Source organism: Neovison vison, chromosome 11, assembly GCF_020171115.1.
Source record: "Neovison vison isolate M4711 chromosome 11, ASM_NN_V1, whole genome shotgun sequence".
Taxonomy (NCBI): Eukaryota; Metazoa; Chordata; class Mammalia; order Carnivora; family Mustelidae; genus Neogale; species Neogale vison.
Window position 1 is genome coordinate 184969528 of NC_058101.1, and position 27313 is coordinate 184996840.

The 27313-nt window shown below is 41.3% G+C and overlaps 1 protein-coding gene across 5 annotated transcripts in view; it reads right to left on the reverse strand.

Moving 5' to 3' along the window:
- FAT1 (FAT atypical cadherin 1) overlaps positions 1-27313 on the reverse strand; it is a 125152-nt gene that overhangs the window by 40851 nt on the left and 56988 nt on the right. For all 5 annotated transcript variants that reach the window (XR_006380997.1, XM_044225438.1, XM_044225436.1 and 2 more), the window contains exons 4-7: positions 6866-6927; positions 3700-4029; positions 3140-3350; positions 847-986 (exon numbers count right to left, since the gene is read on the reverse strand). Coding sequence is in view for 4 of the 5 variants with exons in the window: in XM_044225438.1 (XP_044081373.1) it covers positions 847-986; positions 3140-3350; positions 3700-4029; positions 6866-6927 (743 nt within the window). In the remaining variant the exon portion in view is untranslated. The remainder of the gene's footprint in view (positions 1-846; positions 987-3139; positions 3351-3699; positions 4030-6865; positions 6928-27313) is intronic.

Genomic DNA, 27313 nt, shown 5'->3' on the forward strand with positions numbered 1-27313 from the left:
TCACAGACTTTCATTCTTCAGCACAACTAAATGATTTAACAGACGATCTCTCTCATTTGAGATTTAAATTAGTATCATCTAAAGATAAAAAACTGGAATTCGGAAGCATTTTCTCCCCTAATATTTAATTTCTTCCTTTGTCTTTTAGGATACAGCAGATATACATGTAAATCTTAGCTTCCACCATCCTAAGGTGAGCACAATGAGGGTAGGACTGTTTCCCAGTATTCAGTTTCTTGAACAGTACCTGCCACAACAAATGTTCAACAAATTCTCACAGAGCCCACACTAAGAATCAAAGAAAATTTAAGGTATAGGATTTTAACATTTAAATTTGAAATCCCAATAATCTGGCCATCTCTTAAATCACCACGTAGGAACAAATAAAGATGTTAAAGGGATTACAAGAACAAGTCTATCAACCATTTTATACAACCCTCATTAAAATAGCCAAAAGGGGAAAGAATTTAAAAAGTGATTTAGAACATGATTAATCACTTTAATGAGCTTTAACGAAAAGGACTTGGACACATTCATCCTCAAGAGCGATACAATTTATACTAATGCTGTTCAAAGTTAGTATAAAATTGAAAGATCTTGATAATCAAAAGTGGGTGGTTGTTTCTAAGTCTTCTTTCAGAATTTCCCAAACTGGTTAATTACAGTCCAAACCTACATTTTCTTTCCCTAAATACAAATCCTTGGTGTGCATCTATGTAAGCCCTATCAACACAGTAGCTGTGCTTGGGAGCCTCAGAGAGCAGAATCACGTTGCCTGTGCACCCTAAAATCAGAAGGTCATTATCAGTCCACCTCTGATGAACGCATCATCAGTGATTCACTTACCTGTGTGAGGATAGCGGTGGTTCCGTCTGTAGCTTCAACTGTGAGGTTATAGCTTGATTTCTGTTCCGCATCAAGAGGTTTGGCAACAATGATGGTCCCAGTGCCCTTGTCCACATCAAAGTGGCTGTCGTAGTTGCCACCTAGTTTAAGTTAGGACATACAGAAAAGTATGAAAACCTCTCACTTCTTTTGTGGCTTTCTAATTCTTCATGACAGAGGGGAAAGAAAACCCACTTCTGATATACTGCTCAAGGTGATCCCAAGGAGCTTTCATTTTGGAAGACAAGAAAAGAAGGGCCAATTAGAAAGACAGTGCCTACTAACGCAAACTTGAGCCCTAAACGTCAAGGGAAGCTACTGAGAGGAAAGCAAGAAAGCAACTCTGAAGGCGGAAAAACACTGCTAATATTGCCAATGAGTTACTTTCCATTCGCTTTTTCGGGGGTTCTGGATAGGTCTTTAATTTATATATCCCAGTAGCTATACATCAAACATCGTTTACTGAACAGAGTCAACCATTCAAATGCTTAATTACTCAAAAAAGATTCGTGACGCCTGCAGCACATTGCTCTAAAAAGTTAACTATTACAAACAAATGTTAACTCAGAAAAATCATGGCAGTTAACATCAATTAGTTCTGCCTCTGATATACTTAAAAAGACATTTTCCCCATTGTTGCCAAACACAAAGCTTAATGAATCAAGTTTCTGCGCTGCTGACATCAAATGCATTCCCAGTTACGTTCTAGGTAGAACTCTTCCCACATCCACTGAACCAGAGATACTCCAAATCAATGAAGTGATATGGAATGAAAATATCGTCTTAATGTCATGATGAGGTTCTACTACTAAATCTTACCAAAAAGTAAAATGACACACACATTAAAACAAACCAAAAAACTTCAGTGAAATCTAAAACTAAGGATGATTTTGGGATGTCTTAGAAGTCAGCATGATGTGTGCAACTGGAATGGGTGACCATGGGCGCGCTATGAAAACAGTCACTAGAAATAAAAAAGGTTTTAAAAACTGATGCTTTTCTTTTAGATCCCATAATCTAGGGCAAATTATGGGATCTCAGCAGATACCTTCTGCTGTACAGTTCAGGTCACAAGTCATCTGAAAGATGGAAAACACTTCTCTAGCGAGTGTGTCTCCTGGCACAGCCACAAAGAAGCAAGCAAGCATGGAAGGCAAGCACAGAACAAGGAAGAGCGTCAATCAGACCAGTTCCAACGGCGGTCAGCGTCACACACAGCCCAGCGGGGGCCTGCCTCATCTGGAAGTGTGACAGGAGTTAACAGGGAGCCAACAAACGACTCTGATTGTAGTTCACTGTGAAAATCATGTTTCTTCTTTAAAACTAAAAGTGAGGGTTTCGGAGGTGTGGATGACCTCAACGATTTCCTACAACGCCCGGAGCTGGGGACGCAGCCGAACCGCGTGCTGGGGAAATGAAGAGGTGAAGCCCGCGCCGCCCACGTCGCAGCCGCCTCACATGCTGACACGACATTTCGTGGGAGGGTGGCTTTGGGCTGAAAGAGGGAAGCAGGGATCCACGGGACCAATTGGAGAGGAGTCACAACCCATACTTATGCTTTTAAAGATCCCGATGATTAATAGAACATGAGGAAATACCATTGAAAAAATAAAGATGTCAAAGTTTAAGGTGAATTTCTTTTCTACGTACGGGAGAGTAAGGGAATCCGTTCTATGTCTAAACTCAATTAAATAAAAACCAAAAAACTCACGTAGGCATATAACCTTTATTACAGGGTCAATGAACCTCCTGAACCCTGCTTCCCACATTTCCAAAATGTGGTAAATAAAACACAGAAGGCCACGGATGGCACTCTCATTTTTAAGTTATACAATTAAATTTGTAACATTCCCTATAAAATACTGACATGTGACATTCACAGTTATTTTAAGCATTCAAACCATATTCGCTAAAAATAGCAATGTGCCATATGTTATGTAACAAGAAGGAAAATTAAAAAGTTGTGCTTTTGGACCACAACACTCAGGTTTCTAACTCCCTCATGCACTTCTGAAAACTTTATTTTAACATTAAGGGTATGGTACATGCATGGCAGCAATTTTAAACAAGTTCAGTACATGGCTGTTATAAAACCTTTTGTGATCAAAATACTGCAATTTAAGACAAATTCTCCACTTCTAAGTCTCACTTAATAATTTTAAATCCAGAGATACATACAAAAATCAGAAAACCAAAGATAGGTTCTCCTCAGTGTAACCTATGCAAGGACAATAAAACTCTGAGAAAGACTCACCAATGATGTCAAACCAAAGAGGCGTGCCAGGAGGCTCCACAGAGATGACGCCAATCATGTGAGCCACTGGATCGCTTTCCATGACAGTGAAGGAAAAAAATGGTTCTTCAAATGAAATTGGCTCCACTGATGGCTTGGGTTTGGAGATCCATTCAATATGGAGTCGAGTGGTTGACGACTTTTGGGGACGACCATTATCAACTGCCTTAATCTATAAAATATAAGCAGAGGGGATGAAGGGAGCAAATTAGAAGTTATATCCCACAACCGAAGCACAGACTGGTTTGGTCTCAAACTGAGCCAATTTCAAACACTTTGTTTCTGTATTTGCATATTCCCCGTGTATAAGCCTTAATTAAAAAGAGCGACCTCTTCATGCCACACTCAACATACATAGTAACTGGAGTGAAGGCTGATAAGGGAAATCCGAAGCAACATTTCCCGACAGGACACACACACTGAGGCCCCTTCTTGAAGAGAGAGAAAGTTTTCAGAGAAGTGACATTAAGACCAGATGAACGAAAGTACGTGAGAAATTCAAAGACGAGATCCTAACTTACTGAAAGAATATCATATTCTCCAGCTCCAGAAAACTTCTTGGATGAAACCACTCCGGTTTTGGGCTCAATAAAAAATTTGCCATGTTCGTTTCCATCTTCAATGCTGTAAGAGATTTCCGCATTGGGACCTTCATCTTTGTCTGTCGCTATAACACGATAGATGGGCTCCCGCTTGGCGTTTCTTTCTCGTTCTGGTCTTTCCCGCTCTGGGAGCCTGATTTTGTAGAACTTCTGCAGGAACTGAGGTTTGTTGTCATTTTCATCAAGGATTTTCACAATCACTCTTGCAATGGTGGATTTGGGGGGAATACCGTTGTCAGTCACAGTGACCTGTTTTTGAAAGGTAACAGATCAACAAATCTTTTTAAAATATAACTATATAAAAAGTGACTCTCTTCCTAATTAATGATAAGCCACATTTGCACAGACCTGCAGAGTTCACACACACTATGACGCACACCATGTTCTCTCCTTTGACAAGAGCCCATGAGGAGGCAAGATGATGATGTGTCCTGTTCCAAACAGGGACGGGGGAGCGACGAGGGCCCAGTAATAGGCTCTTCGTCCCCACACCACCTCTCCCTGCACTACCGTACCTATAACATGAATGTTGCCAAAATGGGAAGCTATCAAAAACAGCTTATTTTTTTAAAAAAAAAAAACAACTTATTTTTAAGCCAAGAAGAGATACATGAAGATTTTGCTTTTAAATAGAGTCCGGTGACAAATAACATACACTCTATGCACTTAAAAATCAAATCTCCACATATTGCATTAAAAACATTCATTTTTAGGCCTCAACAATAAAGCAAGCTAAATCTTCAATTTAAGATATATGTGAAGGAGCACGCCTTTTAATACTAGCTGTCATCATTTTGTTCTGACTCTTTTCTTGTTCAGAAGTCCTCCACGTTTAGGACAGCAGATATAAAAATTTCCACTCAGACCCACTTATTAAGTAAGATTTTCAGCAAGAGAAATGTGAAGTAATGGTCATTCTCATTATTCATGTACTCAGCTGAGGAATAGAAAATCGGAGTCTTTTCCCCCCGAATCAAATGTCCACTTTTACTTTGGTGTGGACATTAAAAGCAATGGCCTTAGGAATAGCTATTTTGCTCTCACCACATCCTCCAAAAATAATGGTTGAAATACTAAAAATATTAAAGTATACTGAAGTTTTCTGTGGAACTGTTTTGTTATGTTTTTTAAAAAGCTTGGTGAATATAAATCCTGTTGTTTATAGAAGCGTGAATATATCCTAATGGTACTTGCCAAGAATATTTAAGGAGTTGCTTCAAGTACATGATTTACGATCCCACACTCTAAAAATAAAACAAAATGTACACTTACTATTAATTTTAATCTCTCAAAACACTCCCTTTTGATCAGTTCTCATATGGTCTTTAGGGACAAGAAAAAAATCAAAGAGAAATAGAAGTGGGCACTATGTTTGTGGTAAGCATACCAAAATGTTAAGGCTGGGTTTAATAATCAAAAGCCAGTAACACAGTTTTTAACATGGGATTGGGGGAAAAAAAACCTCTTCTTTAAGACAGTCAAATCAATGGTAGTGTTGGCCCTCAAATCCACCACCAAAAAGGATTACAGAAAACATAGAAGGTATGTAGGTCACAAACCATTACAAAGGCGTATTTCCCATCAACATCTTCATATTATCTACAAAGTCCTAAGTATCTTGTACTTGTTCCATTCCAAACTTGGACTTTACTATAAAAAGGTGGCTTTGGAGGGAGGCACACGACGGACAGGTGTCCACTGCAGTTCTAACCAGGGTGCGGCCGCAGCAAGATGTGAGTGCCTGGGACCTGTCACCCTGGAAAGCAGGCCACCTGCTCCTTTCTTAGGGAACCACAGTCTCCTTCTGTCAAACACTGTAGGGACCGAATCAAAATTCTGAACCCTGCTCTAACAGAAGGAAAATGAATTTAAGGGAACTGTACGACCTAAGACTAACACTCAGATGTAACACATGAAGAGATTTACGAACTATAGGGGGATCTGGGGGCGCAGTCAGTTAAGCATCCGACTCCTGATTTCAGCTCCGGTCACGATCTGGGGGTCCTGGGATTGAGCTCCATGTGGGGCTTGGGGCTCAGCAGGGAGTCTGCTTGAAGATTCTCTCTCCCTCCACCCCTCCCACTGCTCACATGCTCTGTCTCTCCCGCTCTTGCTCTCAAAATAAATTTTAAAAATCTTTAAAAAAAATAAATAATAATTAGTGGGTATCTCACGGGTCAACAAGCACTCGGTCTTCCCCAGCTCCAACGACCAACACTGGCTTTCACGTGTGGTAGTGGTTACCATACGAAACCTCTACGTGTGGTAGAAACCTTTCTACGTGGTAGAAAGTCAACAGAGGTTACGTTTCTGCTCTGCTCAGCCTTCCTCTCCAAGGGAAACTCTCCCAACTGCCTCTTCTCAGCCTCTTCCTGACCTGGAGGCCCTGGCACCCAGCAATCGCCTGTGGCCTGACTTCCACATGACCCTCTACCTTCCTCCTCCTATCCCTGCTCCTGCAAGGTGCCTACCACCCACCAGCACGCCAGTGTAGGACAAGCTGCGTTTCTTTCAGGGACTAGACATTTTAAATTACCCATGAAAACAAGATGCCTGTCAGAAGAGATCATTTTAGAAAAGCACACATCAGTCTTTAATCTTTTATTTCAGAAATGTTTAAAAATCACAAACTTTCTCCAGTTCAGTTTAAAATGCAAAAACAATGGCAATTATTTGAGAACAACACAAAAACCAGAAACTAACCACAGTTGAATGAGATCAATTAATATCATATAAATATCCTGAAAACAGAATACTAAGGAAAAAGATGTAGAAGGCATAAAGAAAAAGTATATCTTATGTAAATGAAAAGGCAATGTAAATACTATTGTTTCCAGTTTGTTTGCTCTGTGTGTATGCACAAAAATTAGAAAAGAACTTACACAGCGATCTTGTTTTGGGGAGAGAGGGATTTAAGGGGACATGAACTACACTAAAAAATGTTTCCTTTCCCCTTTACTTTTCTTTTCAGTAATGACCAGAAGCTAATACAACAAAATCATAATACTTATGAATATTAATGTGAACAAGAATGCTTTCCCATATTTCCAAATCTCTTAAATAACTAAAACAAAGAAATGCTTACTTCTAATATATGTTCATCTTGCTGCTCTCGGTCTAGTTTCCTTGATGTCGTTGTGATAAGACCTATAAAATGAAAACAGTTCATTAATCCTTACGGATAAAACCAATTACAAAATACTGTCATTGAAACCACACGGAGTGTAAAAGTCTGAGCAAATCTTTGGATTCCCAAGGGAAAAAAAATGATTAATCCAGGTTCAATTATTTTATTTACAAACAATATACTTTCTCATTTTAATGATTCTTCAACAGTGGATAAATGACAGAAGGATGAAGAAAATGGCAAAATTGAAATCAGTTACATTTTTTTTGTTTGTTCAGCGGTCTGAATAAACATTTTGTCAGTAGAGATTTTTAAAAACTAAGCTGAAGTTATCCAGGATTTCAAACTCCTCTAACTGATGCAGTGATGATTAAGAACTAACAGAAAAATCTTCCATAACTGTATTAAATAGGACCACTAGAAAATCTAATGTTGACTACGATTTATTACCTTTAAATCAATTACCCTCAGAAGTGAAGAACGGTTATAAAAGTAATATAATTTTCCAGGAAACACTGTTCAAGTATCAATTTCCAGTGAAAGAAAAAACACAAGTGATCCTCAAAGAAACCCTATATTCTTTGTTTCTTTGATCTATCAAACTAAAAAATCTATAGTTTCAATCTCTCTCTCTAGAACTTTAATCAAAGTTGGCTGAACTGTCAACACACATTGGATCGTGGAAGACCATTAAAACTGATTAAATATATTCTGTACTTCACCAAACACAAAATTCCCAACTGCTAAAATATCTGCTACAGCCTTGTGTTGAATGACTCTGATGTCGATCTGAAGCTCAGGTGAAACCTTACATAGCAAGACAACTGCAAGAACCCTTCTCCTGCCCAGCTTTGTGTGTGCCCCCACCCACCACAAGGAAATACTTCAAATAACTTCTATTTAAGAACAGACTTTATCACTGTAATTGATTTTCCCCCATTAACCTAATTTCACACAACTACCAATTAAAGGCTATTCGAAATGCTTCTCTAAAATTTGTAAGATTTGTAAATTTCATGTAATTTGAAGTGGTTTTTTTTTTTTCTCAAATAGTTAGGAAGGATCTCAATCAACATTATCTTCCCCACAATTCAATGAAGCAATGCGCTCTTGTTAATAAAAACAAAAGACTATATTGTAGACCAGAATTGGGGGGGGGGGGTTCCCAAACCATACTTCTAGATTAAAAGGGGTTCCAGGAAATGCTTTACAGTGCTTAATGGTGTGAAAACGCTGTTTAATGTGGCATGGGTTTGATTTTCATTAGTAAAAACCTTTTAAAATTAATCCCTCTTTTTTCCTATCAAAAGTCTACAGTTTCTGATTGTAATTTTACATAGTTCAAGAAGGACAGGAAATCACTGTGATTAGTCCCATCTAATTGCCCTAGTGTGCCCTTCAGAAAGTTGTTATCAGTGGTGACACTGCAAGGGCAACACCTTAGCATGGTCACAGCAGAAGAGTGTCCTGCTTCCATAGAACATAATCATTTCCTGCACGAATATCTGTTAGCAAATAAGCTTCCATAGCAAATAAATAACTCCGCTAGCAAATAACATTCGCTACTGTCCAGTTTCCTTACAGCACACCAGACAGCTCACAAAGGATGTGCCTGCCTCCGTGCTACTAATTCAACAAAGACAAAAAGCAAACCTAAGTTCGTTACTTGCGCTCTCCACATGTTTCAAATTAATTCTCCTTTGTTAAAGCAAATGGAACATTAATTTCATTCGAGTACAATGAATTCTAATGTTCCTTCTACACATTTTCTTAGCCAGGTTACTGCTAGCCAGTCCTTGGCCTCTTAGCTTGTCCACCACTTCTGACGCCTGCCCTGACAGATATAGCCGGGGTCCTGCGGAGTTCGGGGCTCTGAGGTTCGCTCCACCATAACACACCCCCGAGGGCTACAGGCACTCATCTCACGGTCTTCAAGAGGACAAGAGACTCTGCCCTCCTTGTCATCTTGGTTATCCTGCTCTACTTCCGTTGGCCTAAAAAACATACGTAAATGTGTGAACACAAGAATTCCTTAAACCCATAAAACAGCGGCATTAAAAATAGGTATCTGAGTGACACAGATGCCTAAACTACACCTGGAAATAATGACACACGTTAAAGGCTTATACGTGTGCCAGCAGAAGACCACATAACATGCATCTGGAGACGGTGTGCCGGGCGGGCCCTGCGACAGTGGCGGACACGCAGAGACACAGGTCCCAAGTGCAGGGGAGTGGCCAGAGGCGGACAGATTCAGGTTACACCACAAGAGGGTGGGAAGAGAAAAAGAGAACAGAGGGCCAATCTTACAGGGGCCGGCCACGTTCAGAAGCCACGAAGAAGACGAGGAAGCGTTTGGCTCAAAGAAAACCAAGTGTCCCACACGCCCGAGGCAGAGGACTGGAGGACGTCCCTTCTCCAGGTACACCGAGACGCTGAAGAGAGAAGCTGCAACAAGAGTCAGGGAGGCAGGCAGGGAGGAGACCAGGGAAGGGTTTCTTTTACGGAGAGGAGACTGTCCTCACATGCAGCGATGTTCTGAGTGAGCACAAAACAGGAGGGAAGATGACGATCTAGACCCGAGCTAACCCGTACGGGAGCCACCGGCCTTGTGTGGCAACGGGAAGTTAAGTTCCATATAAAGTAGCTCATGAAAACAAGACATTTCAGACTGACAAGATGACCTTTCTTTCTAGATTCACAGCACTCCTGCCGAAAGAAATCCTACCAAAAGCGCCTCAGCGCTTTCTTTTCCTAATACCACCCACCCGGGGTGCGGTGGGGGGGGCTGTGCTTGGGGAGAGGGATGGTGGCAAGAGGCACTGCGCCCCCTAAGAGAAGGGGAAAATTCATGCTTCTTGTGGAATTTGCATACAAGATGAACCCTGACCAGAAAACAGTTTCCTAATGAAGCAGGACAAGGTGAGGAAAACTGCAGATAGTCCCAGGAGGTCCCCTTTACCTTAGAGCAGTGGAGAAAACCCGGAGCTACCCAAATACACCGTGGTCTGACCACACCGACTCGGCGGGGGAACTCCTTCTGCATCTCCTCACACTCACTGCCCCCGGAATCCTGTACCTCTCAGTCCTGCCAATCCTTCTGCCTGGCCCATTCGACAAACCCCTGTGTCAAAAGATGGACCCAAAGTGTACCTTTCCTACATACCCAGGACGTGTTATTAACCCTGTAGGTATTAAATAGCCTAATAAGTATATCCATTTCTTTCATTTTAAACAGTGTGCTCATCTGTAATGTTTATTACAAAATCCCAGGAGGACATCTATTTAACAGAAACAGCACGATTATAGAAACAGCAGGATACCTCAGAGCTAGAGAGAAACCTTCAAGATTATCGAGCTCAGATGCCTGAGCCAAAGAGAAGGCCACTAGCAAGTCATTATCAGAGCCGGGATTAGAGCTTAGTTTTCCTGAGGCCCAGATGAGAGTGTTTGGGATTTCTTTTCCTCCCCATCATAATTTCCTGCACTTTGGTATTTCAAGTCTCCACAAACTCTGAACTGTGATTTACATAGAGTTTAAAACCACACACACACACACACACACACCCCAGCAAGAGTTAATCATTATTCATTTAGTAGGTCAAAAAAGCAAGTGAGAAAGTAAAACAGAGTGGACAAAAGCAAGAAAAAGTGTATGTAGGTGCTTGCCTTTTGTAATTCTGTGCCTTATCTTTTCTGCACAGCACTATTAAATTAAAAATGGAAATGAAAAGAAAGTTTCTCTCCTTGGCATAGAAAAACACCTCACTATGCAGACGAATACTATTATAAATAAAGGTGAACTGAGGTAGCAACTACATTACATTCTCACCCAGTAGTAGCTACCAATTTACCCCACATATGCAGGTAAAACTAAGAAACCAACATTTCCTGTGTTTGAGGATCATTAAAAAAAAACTCTTCATAGGGGCGCCTGGGTGGCTCAGTGGGTTAAGCCTCTGCCTTCAGCTCAGGTCATGACCTCAGGGTCCTGGAATCAGGCCCCGCATCGGGCTCTCTGCTCAGTGGGGAGCCTGCTTCCTCCTCTCTCTCTCCCTGCCTGCCTCTCTGCCTACTTGTCATCTCTGTCTGTCAAATAAATAAATAAAATCTTAAAACAACAACAACAACAGCAACACACAAAAAAACCTCTTCATAGCTTTCCAAGGCCGTATTAGAATTTAGAGGAGAATCCATGTAAGAAAAGAATGTTAGATTAACTGTTTCACTATAAAACTTTACTCTTTGACATTCCTTTCCATCAATACCAAAAACGACTTCCAAACTTCCCACAGAGATCAAACGGACGTGGCAAAGCAGGTAGCACAGAAAAGCGAGCATCAGGGGATCAGCAGGTGAGGACTGCGCGAGACAGTACGCAACGGCGGAGCTGTGTTTCGGTATCCCGTCAAGTGTTCTGCGCACTGCTCTAAGAATGCAGACATGCGTAAGACAGAGTCTTGTTTCCAAGAAACAAGGGTGAATGCAAAGGCCACATTCAGGAAACAATATGGAAGTTAGACGAGAGTGTAGGGTTCATACAGAACACAGGGTGAGAGCTCTGTATTCCAAGAAAGCTTGAACTTGGCAGGATGATGAGACACCTTCGTCTAGCCATCTACTGTTCCTGCGGACGACCAACGCATTGCCCAACATGCAAGTGAGGCCATCCAGGACCCGCCAGCCCCAGCGCCAGCCAGCCAGGGGACCACCATTGCATGAAAGATCCATCAAGCCTGGAGAAACCAGAACCACCCAGCAGAATCCTCCACTCAATGTGCTTGTTTTCAAGCCACTAAATTTCTGGGACAGTTTGCTACACAGCAAGAACCAAATCATGCATCCAATGACCTCATCTCCAATTGTTATCTGACTTTCTACACGCCAAGGTATTGTGCTGGAGATTTAAGTCCATTACCTCATTTAATCCTGATGTATATAAATGGTGGTACCTGTATCATAAAAAGTAAATTCTAACACTTTTACAGGCTCAGAGAGATGAAATTGCTTACTCAAGGTCTTTCAACAAGGTGGGGAGTTGGAAGTTCAATACTCCCGGGGCATCAGAATCTGAAGTCTACAGTAAGAATGAGAGAAATGTGGGGAGGGACTGAAAGATCTGGGTCTATTAAAAAATGGTCTGAAACGTCAGGGCTGCGGATATAACTAGACAACAGCCAGAGAAGGAGAGGGAAAAGAATTCTGCATAGGATTAAGGTCCAACCACAATGAGAGAGCAAATACTGGTGATCAGTAATAGGAGTTTTTAGAGAAACAAAATGGGGTGGCGGGAGGGAAGAGTCTTGGTTTCAGAGGCAAAAAAGTATGGCCTTGAGTTCACCTTGCTTGGCAGGAAATTTACTTTGAACCATTTTCCAATTACTCTACTTGAGAATAAGCAGAGGAAGGGGAAAGATCAAGGAAGGGGGAGAAAGTCTACTCACCTAATTCACATTTCCCATTACTCTGATTGTTTTCCTCTAACCCCTGCAACTATTCTGGCTTTTGCATCCTTTTGCTCATTCTATAATAGTGCAGGAACTATAGCAACATATATTGTAGAAAAACACGTGTCCAGCAGAACTTTCTGTGATAAATGCTTCAATGTGTACTGTCCACTATGACAGCCCCCCAGCATATGTGGCCATTAAGCACTTGAAATGTGGCTGAATTTTTAAGTTAACTTAAATCATTTAAATAGTCACAAGTCATTTCTGCTCTTTTAGGGAAGATCCAATTTTCAAAGGATCCCTGTCAAAACCAAAAAATGACACCTACATACTCAAAATCTTTTTCCATGGTTAGAATCTGAAGCAGGCTTTCAATGGCAAACATATTTGTTGTCAAAATCTACGTTCTGTAAATATCTGTCTGAAAGAGTGAAAATCAAACATGTCCAAGGTTCAGACATGCTGCTGGCTCCAAAATGCTCCCTTCCCTACATCGTTCCTTTCCTCCAGTCTCCTTTCTCACTGGGCTCAGGTGGGGACGAAGAAACCTGGTCCTTGCTGGTAGTTTACAGCCTCACTCAAACACCTAAAAATCAAGAGCCTCATGATTAAAGACTTTGGGGAGGGGAAAAAAAAAAAAAATCAACATTCTACCAACCTATATTTTTGGTTTCTGATGATTTCTAAGAACTAAAAATTAACCAAGGACATGTGTGTTCATGAACAGTGATGACGTTGTCATAGGCTTATGAACTGAAAGTTACCCACTTGTTCAGTCCATTTTGAGTTATTCAACCTATTTTTTTCAGAACGTTGTCCTCCAACATGGCACTCTGAGACACACATGTAAAAGACTAGGACAAGGTCCACGTCCTCAAAGGTGTGAAATTCATTTAAGGAAATAGCTCTCAGACCTAAAAGGTATAGACAACTATTAAACTATGGTCTCGGGGCACCTGGGTGGCTCAGTGGGTTAAAGTCTCTGTTTCCAGCTCAGGTCATTATCTCAGAATCCTGGAATCGAGCCCCACATTGGCCTCTCTGCTCAGCGGCAAGCCTGCTTCCTCCTCTCTCCCTCTTTGCCTGCCTCTCTGCCTACTTGTGATCTCTGTCAAATAAATAAAATCTTAAAAAAAAAAAAAAAAAGAAACACTATGGTCTCATAGCTCACTTTTTAGGCAATGCTAATGGTGTGCTTTTGAGGATCCCACTCTGGGAGAAGCATTTTACAGAGGTGAATAATCACAGCAACACCACTGGGGAGCTACTAACAGACTATCTTAAGGTATTTGAGGCTCTTGAGGGGGTAAAGTCACAAGACTAGTAAGCGGGCAAAGCAAAGAAGTGACCGTAAGTCCATATGACCCCAGAGCCCAAACTCTTAGCTCACACAAATAACTCTCGAATGTGTAGATCATAATTACATATTTAATATGTATAATGACCCAACCACAAAATTATTCAGTGAACACACAGGAGTTTCCTACATTATCTAGGGTTACCTCTAAGCAGCCAGTCTAGTGGATGTCCTCAAGACTCCGTATCCCTTCCACAGTGCTTTACTAATCACGGTTCTATTGTGAGTAGCCCTTGACTGCAGGCATGGAATTTAGGTCTATTATTTTCAACCATTTTCTCCACTGATTTTGCTGAACACACTTTAATATATATTCCATTCTTTATTAAGTTTAAGAACTTTAATTGTGGCATATTTGGTAGTAAAACAAGTATTTAGTTTAAGACTTAGGCATCTTCAGTGAGGACAAGGTGATTTCTCATGGAGTTGTTAGGATCTGGAAGTGGGATTGCTACCTGTCTACTTTCAATCCCTCTCTTAGCAAGGACTGCTCCCAGGACATTCAATGAGCTTTAATAATCAGCAACAGTAAGGACAATTACAATAAAACCTAATACCCCAGTGAGTAGGCAATAAAAACATCGCTCAAGCCAAGTATCAGACAAATGTTACAAAAACTAAAAGGGTAATATATGTATCTATGACACGTAATATGTGTACACACCTTCATAAAAGGCTAAACCTCAGATTACTAGTGGGTAACCTCTGAGAAATGGAACGAGAGAGCCAAAGAAGAGGAGAAGAAAAGGTATTTTCATGTTTTACTTAATACAGTTCTTTACTGGAAATCTTTTATTTTTAACAAGAACATTGTTTAAAGAAATTTAAACATGAAAATAGTTTAAAAATCAGTGTGAAAAGACGAAAGTGTTTATTGGTTGAAAACTAATCTTAGGCTGGAAGGACTTAAATAAAGGATTTTCTTTTTAAATCTGGAGTCTCTAGCCACATATATAATAAAAAATTAAGCCTTAGAAATATGATAGTAGTATATCTTTTATCATTTTTTTCAATACTTCAATACAGAGAGGGGAGAGGCCAGAGGGTAGAGGGACAGAGAGAATCTCAAGCAGCCCCCAGACCCAGTGAGGAGCCTGATGCATCGGGCTCAGTCCTGTGACTCATGAGATCATGACCTGAGCCAAAAGAGAGAGTCGGAGGCTCAAGCCACTGTGCCAACGTGCCCCTCTAACATGTTTTTTAACAAAAATTTAATGAAGTATGTCACATGTTCTCAAATGTACTCTTACTGTAAAACTAAGCTTGCTAGAGCCAAAGAGCGTTTTAAAAGGAACAGGAAGCAGGCTCTCAGTTCTGGCAGGAACCTCCTAAACCACTCTGTCTGAGAGCCACACGTGAGCTAAGTCTTCTTTTTAATTAATATATAAAATATGCAATATAATATTGTATATCAGTTGTATCTTTAATATATTATTTTTCGTGTTCTTTCTTCCTCCATAGTAAAACAGTGAAATACAAAAATGCCTAAATATTTTTCAGTAACCCTATTAATAACTACCTTAATGACTATTAAAAGTAAAGTCCTAATTAGAAAGTTGTTTCGGGACGCCTGGGTGGCGCAGTTGGTTGGACGACTGCCTTCTGCTCAGGGCGTGATCCTGGAGTCCCGGGATCGAGTCCCACATCGGGCTCCCAGCTCCATGGGGAGTCTGCTTCGCGGAGTCTGCTTTGCTCTCTGACCTTCTCCTCGCTCATGCTCTGTCTCACTGTCTCTCTCTCTCTCTCTCTCAAATAAATAAATAAATAATCTTAAAAAAAAAAAAAAAACAAAAAAAAAACAAAAAAAAGAAAGTTGTTTCAACTAAAAACCAAGACAGGAAAAAACCTTTTATTCTGAAGAAACCGAAACAATTTCTTGCTGCATTCCACCCTCCTCACATTTTTTAATCTTCCTCACTGCTCTTTTAAGAGTTCATTAAACAAGCACCACAAGCCTCAGGGTACCATGAGAATAATAAGAAAAAAATGTTTCAAAAACCATTTACCCAGTAAAATATTCTTTGTCAGAAAAAAATTTACCTGTGCTTTCCCTACATTTGCCATAATGATCTTTTCCAGTTTAGCCATAATGACCTCTCATTCCTCTGGCATACATTATAGGTTAAGAAAAAAAAACAAAACAGTAAAATGCCTACTACCAGGAAAAATTAACATTAACGCTACAAAATAAATAGAGAAGATATGAGAGGTCAGAAGTTAAACACAAAAGCATTTCAGAACTTTATGGGGTATGTATTTTAAATTCTGGGCTCCTGAATGATTTTTTTTTCTTTTTTAAATGTCCATGATGCACTACAGCCTGCTCTAAGTTCATTAAGCTACTAAAGAACTATAAGGACTAATCACACGTATGGAGCATCAGGGAGGAAACACAATTAGTGCTTACTTTCATTTTTAAAATGAAGTATTAAAGCCAGGCAAACAGTGAGACAGGGAAGCAGAAGACAGTAACCGTATAATGCCATGTAGCACACGTCTGTCTCTCAGTAAACGGTTTCCTGTGGGACACAGTATCTGACAGATTTGTTCCCCGACCAGCTTTAGGAAAAGGGAAATGTGGGTGCCTGGGTGGCTCAGTGAGTTAAGCATCTGCCTTTGGCTCAGAACATAATCCCGGGGTCCTGGGATTGAGTCCTACACTGGGCTCTGTGCTCAAGGGAGTCTGCTTCTCTCTCTCCCTCCTGCTTGTGCTGTGTCTAATAAATTAAATTTAAAAAAAAAAGAAAATGAAAATGTTCTCAGGTCAAGGCTGATGACTACAATTTACAAAGATCCCAGCTTGAGCCCTGAGGACTACCATGTGGTAGACAGAGGGAGGGAACCTACACCAAAGACAGCATTTCTCTGTTCAAAACTTTAAAGACTCTCCTTCCAACAGGTGAAATGAAAATCATATGAATTCCACCATTTTTAAATCTTTGTCAACTGTAAAGTGACTCTTAAGCAGGAACCACGGGTACCATGTGTGGTTCTAGGACTGGATATAGGAAATGAGTATGGGTTGGTCCTGGCCCTCAAGCCCTAAGCCAAGACTGAATGCCCACCCAAAACAGGAAGCCAAGCACTCGTGCCGACAAGGCAGAGAGGACTTAGAGAGACAGGCCAGGAAGCTGGGCATCGCTACCCCAGCTCCATTCTAAAAATACAGATCACCTCCCAAGCCAAGAGAGAACTTTCTAATTTTTCCTAGACTTATCACTCAACATCCATCCCCTTGGAGCGTCAGACTATGAGCTCAGAGGCACTCTGAAGGACCGCGCCGTCTTTATTTAGGTGGTGTTCGAAGAACATGTGTAACCGCAGCCTGTCGAGAGCCCCTCCGGCAGCTGTGGCCATCTGAGCGGCTACTGTTCATCACTGCGGTCCTGGTGCCGGCAGGATTAGGCTCAGAGCCAGAAATGGCATTCTATTCATAGGCTGTCAAGGCTGCAAAGGCCCTCAGTGCTCACTCAACTCAAGTTTTCAGAGTCCCAGGGAAAACCCTTATAAAATGAATCAAACGACCAATCTAAAGTCACACACAGGCAGTGGCTGGCTGGGAATTTATACCCTGACGTCTCCAAGACGTCTCCAAGTCTCTGCTGGCTTTAATGCTTTTACTGGCTGTTTCTCGTTGAAACCTCATGGTATTAAAACCGAAGGTAAACACAAGATCAAAAGCCCAATGCTATTCATTGGGAATTGCCCTTGATGTTCCTGCGAATGTCAGATACAGCAGAGGTAGAGAGGGAAAGAAGTCCATCTCATAAGGCTCACATCACATTGACAAAAATAGTCCCGTAAATGGAAAATCTTAAAATACTGGTCTGTAACACTTGGAGAAAAATCAATCAATCAAACAAACAAACAAACTAGAATACCCCTTAATAAAACTTATCTTAATGGGGCGCCTGGGTGGCTCAGTGGGTTAAGCCTCTGCCTTTGGCTCAGGTCATGATCCCAGAGTCCTGGGATCGAAGCCCGAATTGGGCTCTCTGTTCAGTGGGGAGCCTACTTCCCCCCACTTCCCCCCTGCCTCTCTGCCTACTTATGATCTGTCAAATAAATAAATAAAATCTTTAAAAAAATAAAAAATAAACTTATCCTAAGGACTTAAGATGAACAGATTTTAAGAGTATCTACTTCAACGTGTGCAAAAAAGGCACTGAATACAACTTTACTTCAGTCTCTTTTTTCATTTCACTGTAAAATAAAAAAATAATCTGGAGGAACAGGTAAGAAAAAAAATCTAAAGATTCTTCTTTAAAATATCTGCTCCTTTGGCAAAAGACTACAAATAGGTAAACTTCTTCCCCCTCCTTAAATGAATTCCTGCTTCTGTAAAGTGACTGGCCCTTTATTTCCTTCCTTTGTGGCTATCAAATGGTACCGGAAACCCTTGGAAGTTGTTTGCAGCTGTAGCTACTTCCTATTGCACTTTGTTCAGCCTCCTGTTCCAGCCACATAAAATGCCATTGGCTTTGAGAAGAAGAAGAAAAAAACAAAACAAAACAGTGGCCGTGTGCTACTGGACTAGAACACAGATGAGTACCCAGCTTACCTACAAACCTGGGAGTCATAGAATTTCAAGTCTTTACCACATGTTAGGGATTACTACACATAAACTATACACACACACAGGCATATATATGTACCTAATTTATATAAACAGCACCAAATCTATCTGTAATCAAATAAATCTGTCTCATCCTGAATTTAAAATAATTCTACATTAAATAGTCCATCCTACATATAAATAAATGAACGAAAAACAGGGCCCTGTATAAAGCTGTCCTCTACAAAGCACAGGCCGTCATCTGGTACTTGGGGCCATGAATATCTTAACTCAGAATGAGGGAAAGGGAACAAAAACGGAGGAAGTAGTCAAGATTTGATATGTAAACATAATAGTCAATGGTGAGAGCTGGAATTTCAAGCTCTGAAGTACTTCTAACAGGACACGGCAGCATCAAAAAAAAAAAAAAGTGTGAAAATCTCAAAACTTGGAAATATTTTCTAATGAGAAATAGGCTCCTCCCCCCCCACAGAGGAGCTCTCATCATCTGTCATCAACTTGCTAAATCTTACCTGAGACTTTGACCGTGATAACAAATATCCTAACTACTATTCTTTGAAGAATAATTTTAGTAACACAGAGAAGAAAAACACAGATTCTGTTTGTAAGTATTCACTGCTTAGCAATGGGAAAGATTCTCAAGTTTTACTTGATCAAATAGTCTACCCTAAGAAACAAATCAACAACTTAACTAGTCCAACCAGTAAATACATCAACGTATCAGGAGCCAGAAAACTACCTCAACTGGTTTTTGTTTGGCTTGCAAGCTAAGAATGGCTTCTACCATTCTTAAAGGGTTGGAGGAAGAAAAAGAACCCACAAGAAGAATATATTGAGACACATGAAAAATACATGAAACTCTAATTTCAATGTCCATAAATAAAGTTTTATTGGAACCCAGCCGTGCCCATTCATTTCCATTCTGTCTATGGCTGCTTTCACTCAGTGACAGACTGGATGGTCCACAAAGCCTGAAATATTTACTCCCTCGCCCTTTACAGAAAAAGTTTAACTTCCCCTGCAATACATGGTTAATGAAACGAAGTTTAAACATCTAGTGTTATTTAGAAACTTCATGCCTTTCAGTCTAAAAATATTACAGAAGTAAGGTCAGCCTCAAAACCAACCATTATGTCATGCAGGAATTCCTCAATACAAAGAACAGAGAAGGTACAGAAAAACTGGCTCCAAAGCACATTTACATCCCAAACCCCAGGCCACAGCAAGTGAACGAGTGAACAGGGGAGGGACTGTGCTTCCAAAAGCAGCAGTTAGGGGAGATGTGCCTTTCTGGTGTCAACCCCTAGGTGTCTTTACCTCTCTGAAGTCATGGGATGATGTGTGAAATGGGAAAAACACAAATGGGAAAGGCAGCCGACTCCTGGTACTGTCTGCACTCTCTGGCCGTCTGACAGGGCTCCTTCTCACGAAGTATGTGAGGCTCCCTGTAACCTCTAAAGCACAAGGCACCTAACACATAATGAGCTACACTCGTCACTGGACCCTCTGACTTCTAACGAAAGTTTTGTCCCGGCTTGATCTGAAAGTGAGGTCAAGGGATGGTGGCAGGGTGGAAGAGGGGTCCAGGAAAGATCAGAGAACAGCACAGAAGGGGGCAAAAGAAGGGAAGCCACGGTTTGCTGGTTTCTCTTTGGCGGTCTTTTTCAAGCTCAAAGCTAAAAGGCAACAGGCATGACAGAGCCTGATGGAAATCTGCCCAAAGAGAGAGAAGCAGCAGGACTTACAAGATTCAAACTGTGGTATGTGCTCCAGATCCAATAATGAGACGAGATCAGCCTCCAAAAGACCTGAGATTTTAGCTCTACAGAATTGATAAAGGAAATGCTAAGAAAATAGCTGAAAGCCTAAAACTCTTTTTTAAACCATTTAAAATTCCAAACGGATCCAACACCTATTAAAGCGCCTAAACCCTTTTATTATGCACATGTAGACACACAGTAATTACATAAGCTCACATGCATGTATTAAAAAATAATGCCTGTAGTTTTACTTAACAAACATTTCTGATGCATTTATTTTTAACCATAAAAATTGTTTTCAGTTTATTTGTTCCCAACAGGAAGACGCACATCAGCAGATGAGAAGATCTAAAAAACATATTTACTAGACAGCGTAAAACCACTGGATCAGCAAAATGGGTGTTGAAATTGATGTGGATATGCACATATATTCCTGTATGGATGGCAAAGTCCATCCATAAATAAAACCACTTTCCTAAAGTGCAGCATCACCTACTACAGATAAGAGAAAACCCAAGAGGAATATCACTATGTGTCTTATGCTGGTACCTATTTAGAAAAAGGAGAAAAAAATAATAGAACTTCCTGCTTGTATAGAAGGGAAAGAAACTGCAAACACTAGTTTCCTCTAGATGTTTCAAAACGTAGATTTTATCATTCAAGTATGATGAGGCCAAAAAGTCAAGAGACCACGGTCACCGAAGAGGTCATCTGTTACAATTCCCAGAGAGGGGCCACACCAGGCCACACCATACCACAGGGCGGGCACCCAGGGACCCACCACATGGGCCAGGAGGAAGAAGGAAGGAGGAGAAAGCATGGGCAAGAGATTCTGTTGTGGGTTCTACAAAATAAACAAAGCAGCACAAGCAGGTCAACTGGCTGGTTTCAATTATTTCAGTGGGCTCTGGAGCAGAGAGGGCTGCCTGGAATCTGAGCCTGGGAGATGAAGGCAGGTGGAGAGAAAAGGGCTCGGGTGCATAGCAGCTCTGTGAAGAAGTGATTCCAAGCAGGGCTCTGGATGGGCATATGAAAAGTGGATCCTCTGCTTTCTCTAAAGCTGGCCAGTCTGTGAGGGAGTCTCTGCCCAGGTCAAGGGGGCTCTAGACACGAGAGCATCAAGGATATAGAAAATATGACATAGTTAACATACTAATAAAGGAAACAGAATGTCTACGGAATTTAAAAGGAACAAAAATTTTCACTGGATTTTTTTTTGGTACCTTCTGAATTTTGTACTCTGAAAGCATTACCCATTTTCTAACCAGTAATTTAGGAAGTAGGTTATACACACACAGGCATGCATGCAAGCACGGACACTCAAACACACATCTGCTTTCCATTCTTAGCAAACAGAACACAGAGAGAATGACTGGTACCAGCCAGAACTTGAGAATCACCATTCTGGGCATTAGATACAATACTGTGATGCAATTTTGTGGACCAAAGTGTACAGTGATCTGTATCTCTATAAACTCTAGAAACATACCCCAAATGTTGCTAAGCTTCTGCTTAAGATAAATCTAGAAACTCAATTTTCACTCATTAAAACACACACACGCACACACACACACACACAAAAGGCTAAGAAAACTCCTACTACTTGTTACATGAGATTTAATTTAAAGGTACAGACATATTTATGGCAGTTCTAAATTAAGCCGTTTTCCCCCCCAATTAAAAAGCAATAGTTGAACTTCCACTTCCAGCCAGAGGATCAGATTTACCCTCCACCAGGAAATATACAAACAAAACAGACAAAATAAATGAAGTAAAGGTTTATGGGAACACCAGGTATCAAACAAAGACAGCAAGCCATCCCTGAGATGGGAAACAAACAAGGCAAGACCTACAAACATTCCAGCTTACAGCCTCAAGACAGTTTCTAGACAACTGTCCACTCCCAGGTGAAAGGGGCGAGAAATGGAGGTACAGATCCGCAGAAAGACTTATTCTCAAATGTTCCCAGTAGCTTTATTTGTAGCAGCCATAAAGTGCAAGAACACAAATGCCCATCAACAGGTGACTGGATAAATTACAGTGTGTCTCTGCAAAGGATATTCAGCAATAAAAAGGAACGTACTTTTGGTACTCACTCCCACATGCGTGAATCTCAAATATGCTAAATGCAAGACACTTTACCAAGAAAAAAAGAGTATACATTCTCTGAGTCTATTTACCTAAAGCTTTAGGAAATGCACACTCATACACAAAGACCCAAAGCAGATGAGCGGTTGCATGGGGATGGGGGCAAGGTTGGGGCGAGGGTTACAGAAAGATACAAGGAGGTCAGGGAATCTTCTGGAAGAGTCAGACGCATTCACTGCTTGCGTGTGGGAATGGTTTCATAGTTGTATTGCTATGCCAAAACTTATCGAATGGCTAACTTTAAATGTGTGTCAGTTAGACTTCAGTGTAACTTTTTAAAAATAAGAGCTCTTCTTGCTTCGCATCCAAAACTTGCAAATACCGAATAAACAGATGAGAGAATATAACTCTGGTCTTTTCTAAAGCACGCCCATGCACAAAAGTAACACTTCAGAATTATGTGCCGATTATGAAAGTAGCCTTTCACTCCTCAGAAGTAAAATTGTTAACAATGAATATAAAGACATTTTGCTCTACTCGGGTGGTTTCAGTTTCCTGAGGCTACTCGTAAATCATGAAACCTGTGAGGTGCACACTAGTTCCTTTTGTTCAGGACCCCCTTCTTCACTGTCCTTGACACAAGAAGCCGTGAGGGGTCTGCAGGAGCTAGGGCTGCCGAGACTCAGACAATCTAACATTCTCTGCTCTTGTCTGTCTCCCACAAGCAACGGCAGGATTTATGTTAAAAGAAGCAAATTTAACAAAGACTCTTGAAGACAGAGAACTGATTGTTGCCAGAGGAAAGGTGGGGGTCAATTTGGGGGGGGGGAGTGAATTTACCCTGAAATTGGACATATTCAAACAAAACATGTTACATAAATTCATGGTGTCAAAGAAGAGTGTGTGTCAGCAAAGGAAAACAGAGCAAGTCTCTTCTGCTTATTCATCCTGGGAAAGAAAAGCTCTGCCCTCCTACTTAACGTAAGAACCATCCGAGATGGGACGCCTTGGGGGCTCAGTTGGTTAAGCCGCTGCCTTCGGCTCAGGTTATGATCCCAGGATCCTGGGATCAAGTCCCATGTGGGGCTTCTTGCTCAGCAGGGAGCCTGCTTCTCTCTCTGGCTCTGCCTGCTTGTGCTTTCTCTCTCTCTCTCTGACAAATAAATAAATATATAAAGTCCTTAAATAAATAAATAAATAAGAACCATCTGATATGCAGAAGATAATTCCTGGTACCATAATCAAGTGCGCGCGTGCACGCGCACACACATACACACACACACACACACACACACACACAACCAACAACTTCAGAAGATTAAAAAAAAAAAAATTCAAAAATGTTCATTCAAACGTGCTGTTTGAACCTAAAATTCAGAGTATCAAATCCAGTCCTAGGAAGGTTTTTTTTTGTTTTGTTTTGCTTTTCAAAAAAATATTTGTCCTACTCTGACAAAAGGAGAAAAAAAGCACTGCGGACACATTACCTTCCTCTCCAAAATGAGTTGGTGAGGTCATCTGATTCAGATGTTATCAAAAGTTCCGAAGAATTACAGCCACATTCTTGAAAATAGGTCATTATTTATAAAAATAGCATAAATACTGGGATGCCTGGGTGGCCCAGTTGGTTAAGCATCTGCTTTTGGCTCAGGTCATGACCCCAGGGACCTGGGATTGAGTCCTGCATTGGGATCTCTGCTCAGCAGGGTGTCTGCTTCTCCCTCTGCCTACGGTTCCCCCTGCTGGTGCTCTCTCATTCTAACAAATAAATAAGTAAAATCTTAAAAGAAATTAAAAAAAACAAAAACAAAAACACCATACATATTGTCTTTGAGCTGTTGTTCTGGTTTAAGGTTTTCCAGCACACGCAGCCCCTCTCCCACACACTGCTCTAACTTCATCGTGTGGCTGCTAGTCATTATCACCATCAAAGTGCCCCCCACCAGGACAAGCACCCCGTACCTCTTCTCCAGCCACCCACTTCCCCACCTTCAAAACCAGCGCAGTAACCTGTTCAGGGGGCCTCATCCTCCTAACTACACTCACCCCATCAGTCTGTTTCTCACCTCCTCCGGAGGTGTCCATCTGAGCTCAGGGCCACGCTATCCCATACCCCACAGATTCCCCTTTGCCATTTCTCTCATGCAGATGAACTTCCAAAGCATCTCTTAAGGTGCTGTATACAGAAGAGAGGCTCAAGAAGGACTTGATGGAAAAGCAAATGACTTGAATGACAATGAATTTAGGCTTTCTCTAGTCTGTTGCACATTCTGATATATCACCAGGGTCCTAAACTGATGTTTACCACTAAGGAGCAAGTAGATTCATTTTTATTCCATCAAGTGTGTTTATCCTGGATCAACCTACCACAACCTTGATTATCTTATGCACAGTGAACAGGGCAAATGTAGCCCGTGCAAATGGAAGGGGTGGAGACCTCTCTCCCATGAATGATTCTGAGTGGTCTGCACTGTGTGTAGACGTCCCTCAACAGGCGTGCAAAAGCTCATCACTAATCACAAGACGGAAGGACCTGGAAGCCAGTTTTCCCCACGATTCCAGAGGTGAGAGCCTCACTGCCGCCCAGATCTCTGGATTTCCAGCCCAGTGATTTTCTCACTCAGCCATTAATTATTAAGGAACATGATTTAGGGTCTCCAGGTGGTGTTATGGTCGGTAAATCACGGGAACTTCATTCTACTAGACTCTTTCATCAGCTTCCACAATCTGGCCTCCAATAATACCGATCTACACATTAAAAACAGGTCTGCTGTGAACGTTTTGAGCAAGATGTATACTTTGAAGCACTGCAGTTTGGGCCCTGAGGATCAGGCTCAAAGTTTCTGCTGAGAATCATCTGGAGACAGGCCTTGTAAAGTTAGATTTAACCTTTAGTAATGTCCGAGTTAAAATACACTTACTTCCTGATCTTTAGAGACTTTACTTGTGAAATGGTTAGACTCTTTTACTAACCATGCAGTTTGTAATATATTTCACAACAAAAACATCCTTGTGTTCTAACTACAGTTATTCCCCACTATTATCTATCTTCAACTCATAAAGAAATAGTCTCCTTGTAATCCTGAATTTGCTCCTGCCATGCCGACAGCGGGATGCACGGCTTTCCACCCACGGGCTCCGGAGCAAGCCATGGACTCCTGGAAGAAGGGGTCTATTCTCCCTGAAGATCAAGAAGTCTCTGCAGACAGCCCGCCTAAGAGCTGTCAGGAATGAGCGCCGTAAGAGGAAGCCGCAATGCCACATTAATCACATTTCCGCGAGACACACCCGCAGAGCAGTGGGGTGGTCATTTCGGAGGCCCGGAGAGAAGCAAGGTTTCGAAGCAGCTCTAACCCACACCAGCTCTTTCTGCGTCTTTCTTCTTCTCCTTAATTACACACTGTGCCCAGACCCAGAGTCCCGGCTCAGAGATTCACAAAGACATTTACTGCTCGTTTGTTTGCCTGTCTCTGGCCAAAGGACTCACCCTAATCTAAGAGAGAGAGAAAGAAGACAAAAAGGAAAGCATTTTAAAGTCGAATTCATCGAACAACTGTAAAATCAGGGATAGTTCTATTCCTGAATCATCACCTCAAAGGTTTAACTTCTAGATTTCTTGTCTCCCAGTTTGACTCCAAAATCCTGTGAAATTTTTATAAACTTATCTTTTTTGATGTTTCATAGTGCCTTCTAATTTTTTGTCTTCATTTTCTTTCATTTTACTTCACCAAAACGAAGCTGAACTTGGTTACCACTTGTGCGGTGAAAACCCGTCGGCAACTAGGGCCGCTTCAACAAGCCTCCGGTTCAACAAGCCTCCGGTGAATCATTTACAGATGTGAACGCCCGTCTCCGCGTCCCCGTGTAATCTCTTATCCCAGCCCTCCTCCCAGCGCTTCCAAACAACTCTCAGATCCCCCTTCTCTCTTCTGTAATTAAATTCGCAGACGGCTCAATTATTCTTTTCAATTTATTTTTCGGTCTTCATTCTGTTTCATCATGGTAAGTGTACTCTTGAATCCCTGTCACCTGTTTCACACATTCCCCACCAACCCCCCCACACCCGCCTGCCCTCGAGGAACCATCCGTTTGTTCTCTATAATTAAAAGTTTGTTTCTTGGTTTCTCTCTCTCTGGCTCTTTTATTTTTTCTTTGCTCATTTGTTTTTTTCCCCTTAAGTTCCTCATACGAGATAGTACAGTATTGGTCTTTATCTGTCAGACTTACTATATATACACTCTAGCTCCATCCATGTTGTTGCATATGGCAAGATTTCATTTTTTTTAAATAGTTGAATAATATTCCTGTGTGTGTGTGTGTGTGTGTATACACATCACTTCTTCATCCGCTTGCCTATGGATGAACAACTGAGTGGATTCTGTTGTTCGGCTATTGTAAATAATGCTGCTGTAAACATCGGGATGCAGGTTTCCCTCTGAATTAGTGTTTTTGTATTTTTTGGGTAACACCCAGTAGTGCAATCGCTGGGTCATAGGACAGTTCTATTTTTTTAACTTTTATTTTTAAAGATTTTATTTTCAGAAAGAGAAAAAGAGCACACAAGTGGGTTTTTGGAGGGGGGAGCAAGTAGAGGGTGAGGCAGGCTCCCTGCTGAGCAAGGACGCCTGAGCAACACTGATCCCAGGACTCTGGAATCATGAGCTGAGTGGAAGGCAGATGCCCAACTGACTGAGCCACCCAGGTGTCCCTGGTTTTTTTTTCGTTTTTTAACTTTCTGAGGAACCTCCATACTGTCTTCTAGAGTGGCTGCACAGTTTGCATTCCCATCAACAGTGCGGGAGGCTTCCTTTTTCTCCACATCCCCCCCAATACCTGTTGTTTCCTGTTTAGCCAATCTGACAGGTGTGAGGTGAGGTCTCATTGTAGTTTTGAACTGTATCTCCCTCATGAGGAGTGAGGTTGACCATCTATCTTCTCACGGATCTGCTGGCCATCTGGATGTCTTCTTTGGGGAAATGTCTGTTCACGTCTTCTGCTCATTTTCAAACTGGATTACTTGTTTTGGGGATTTGGGATACTAGCCCTTTATCAGATATGTCATTCGTAGAGATCTTCTCCTATTCTCTAGGTTGCCTTTTCGTTTGGTTTCCTTTGCTGTGCAAACGCTGTCTATTTGACGCAGTCCCAACAGATTAGTTTTGCTTTTATTCCCCT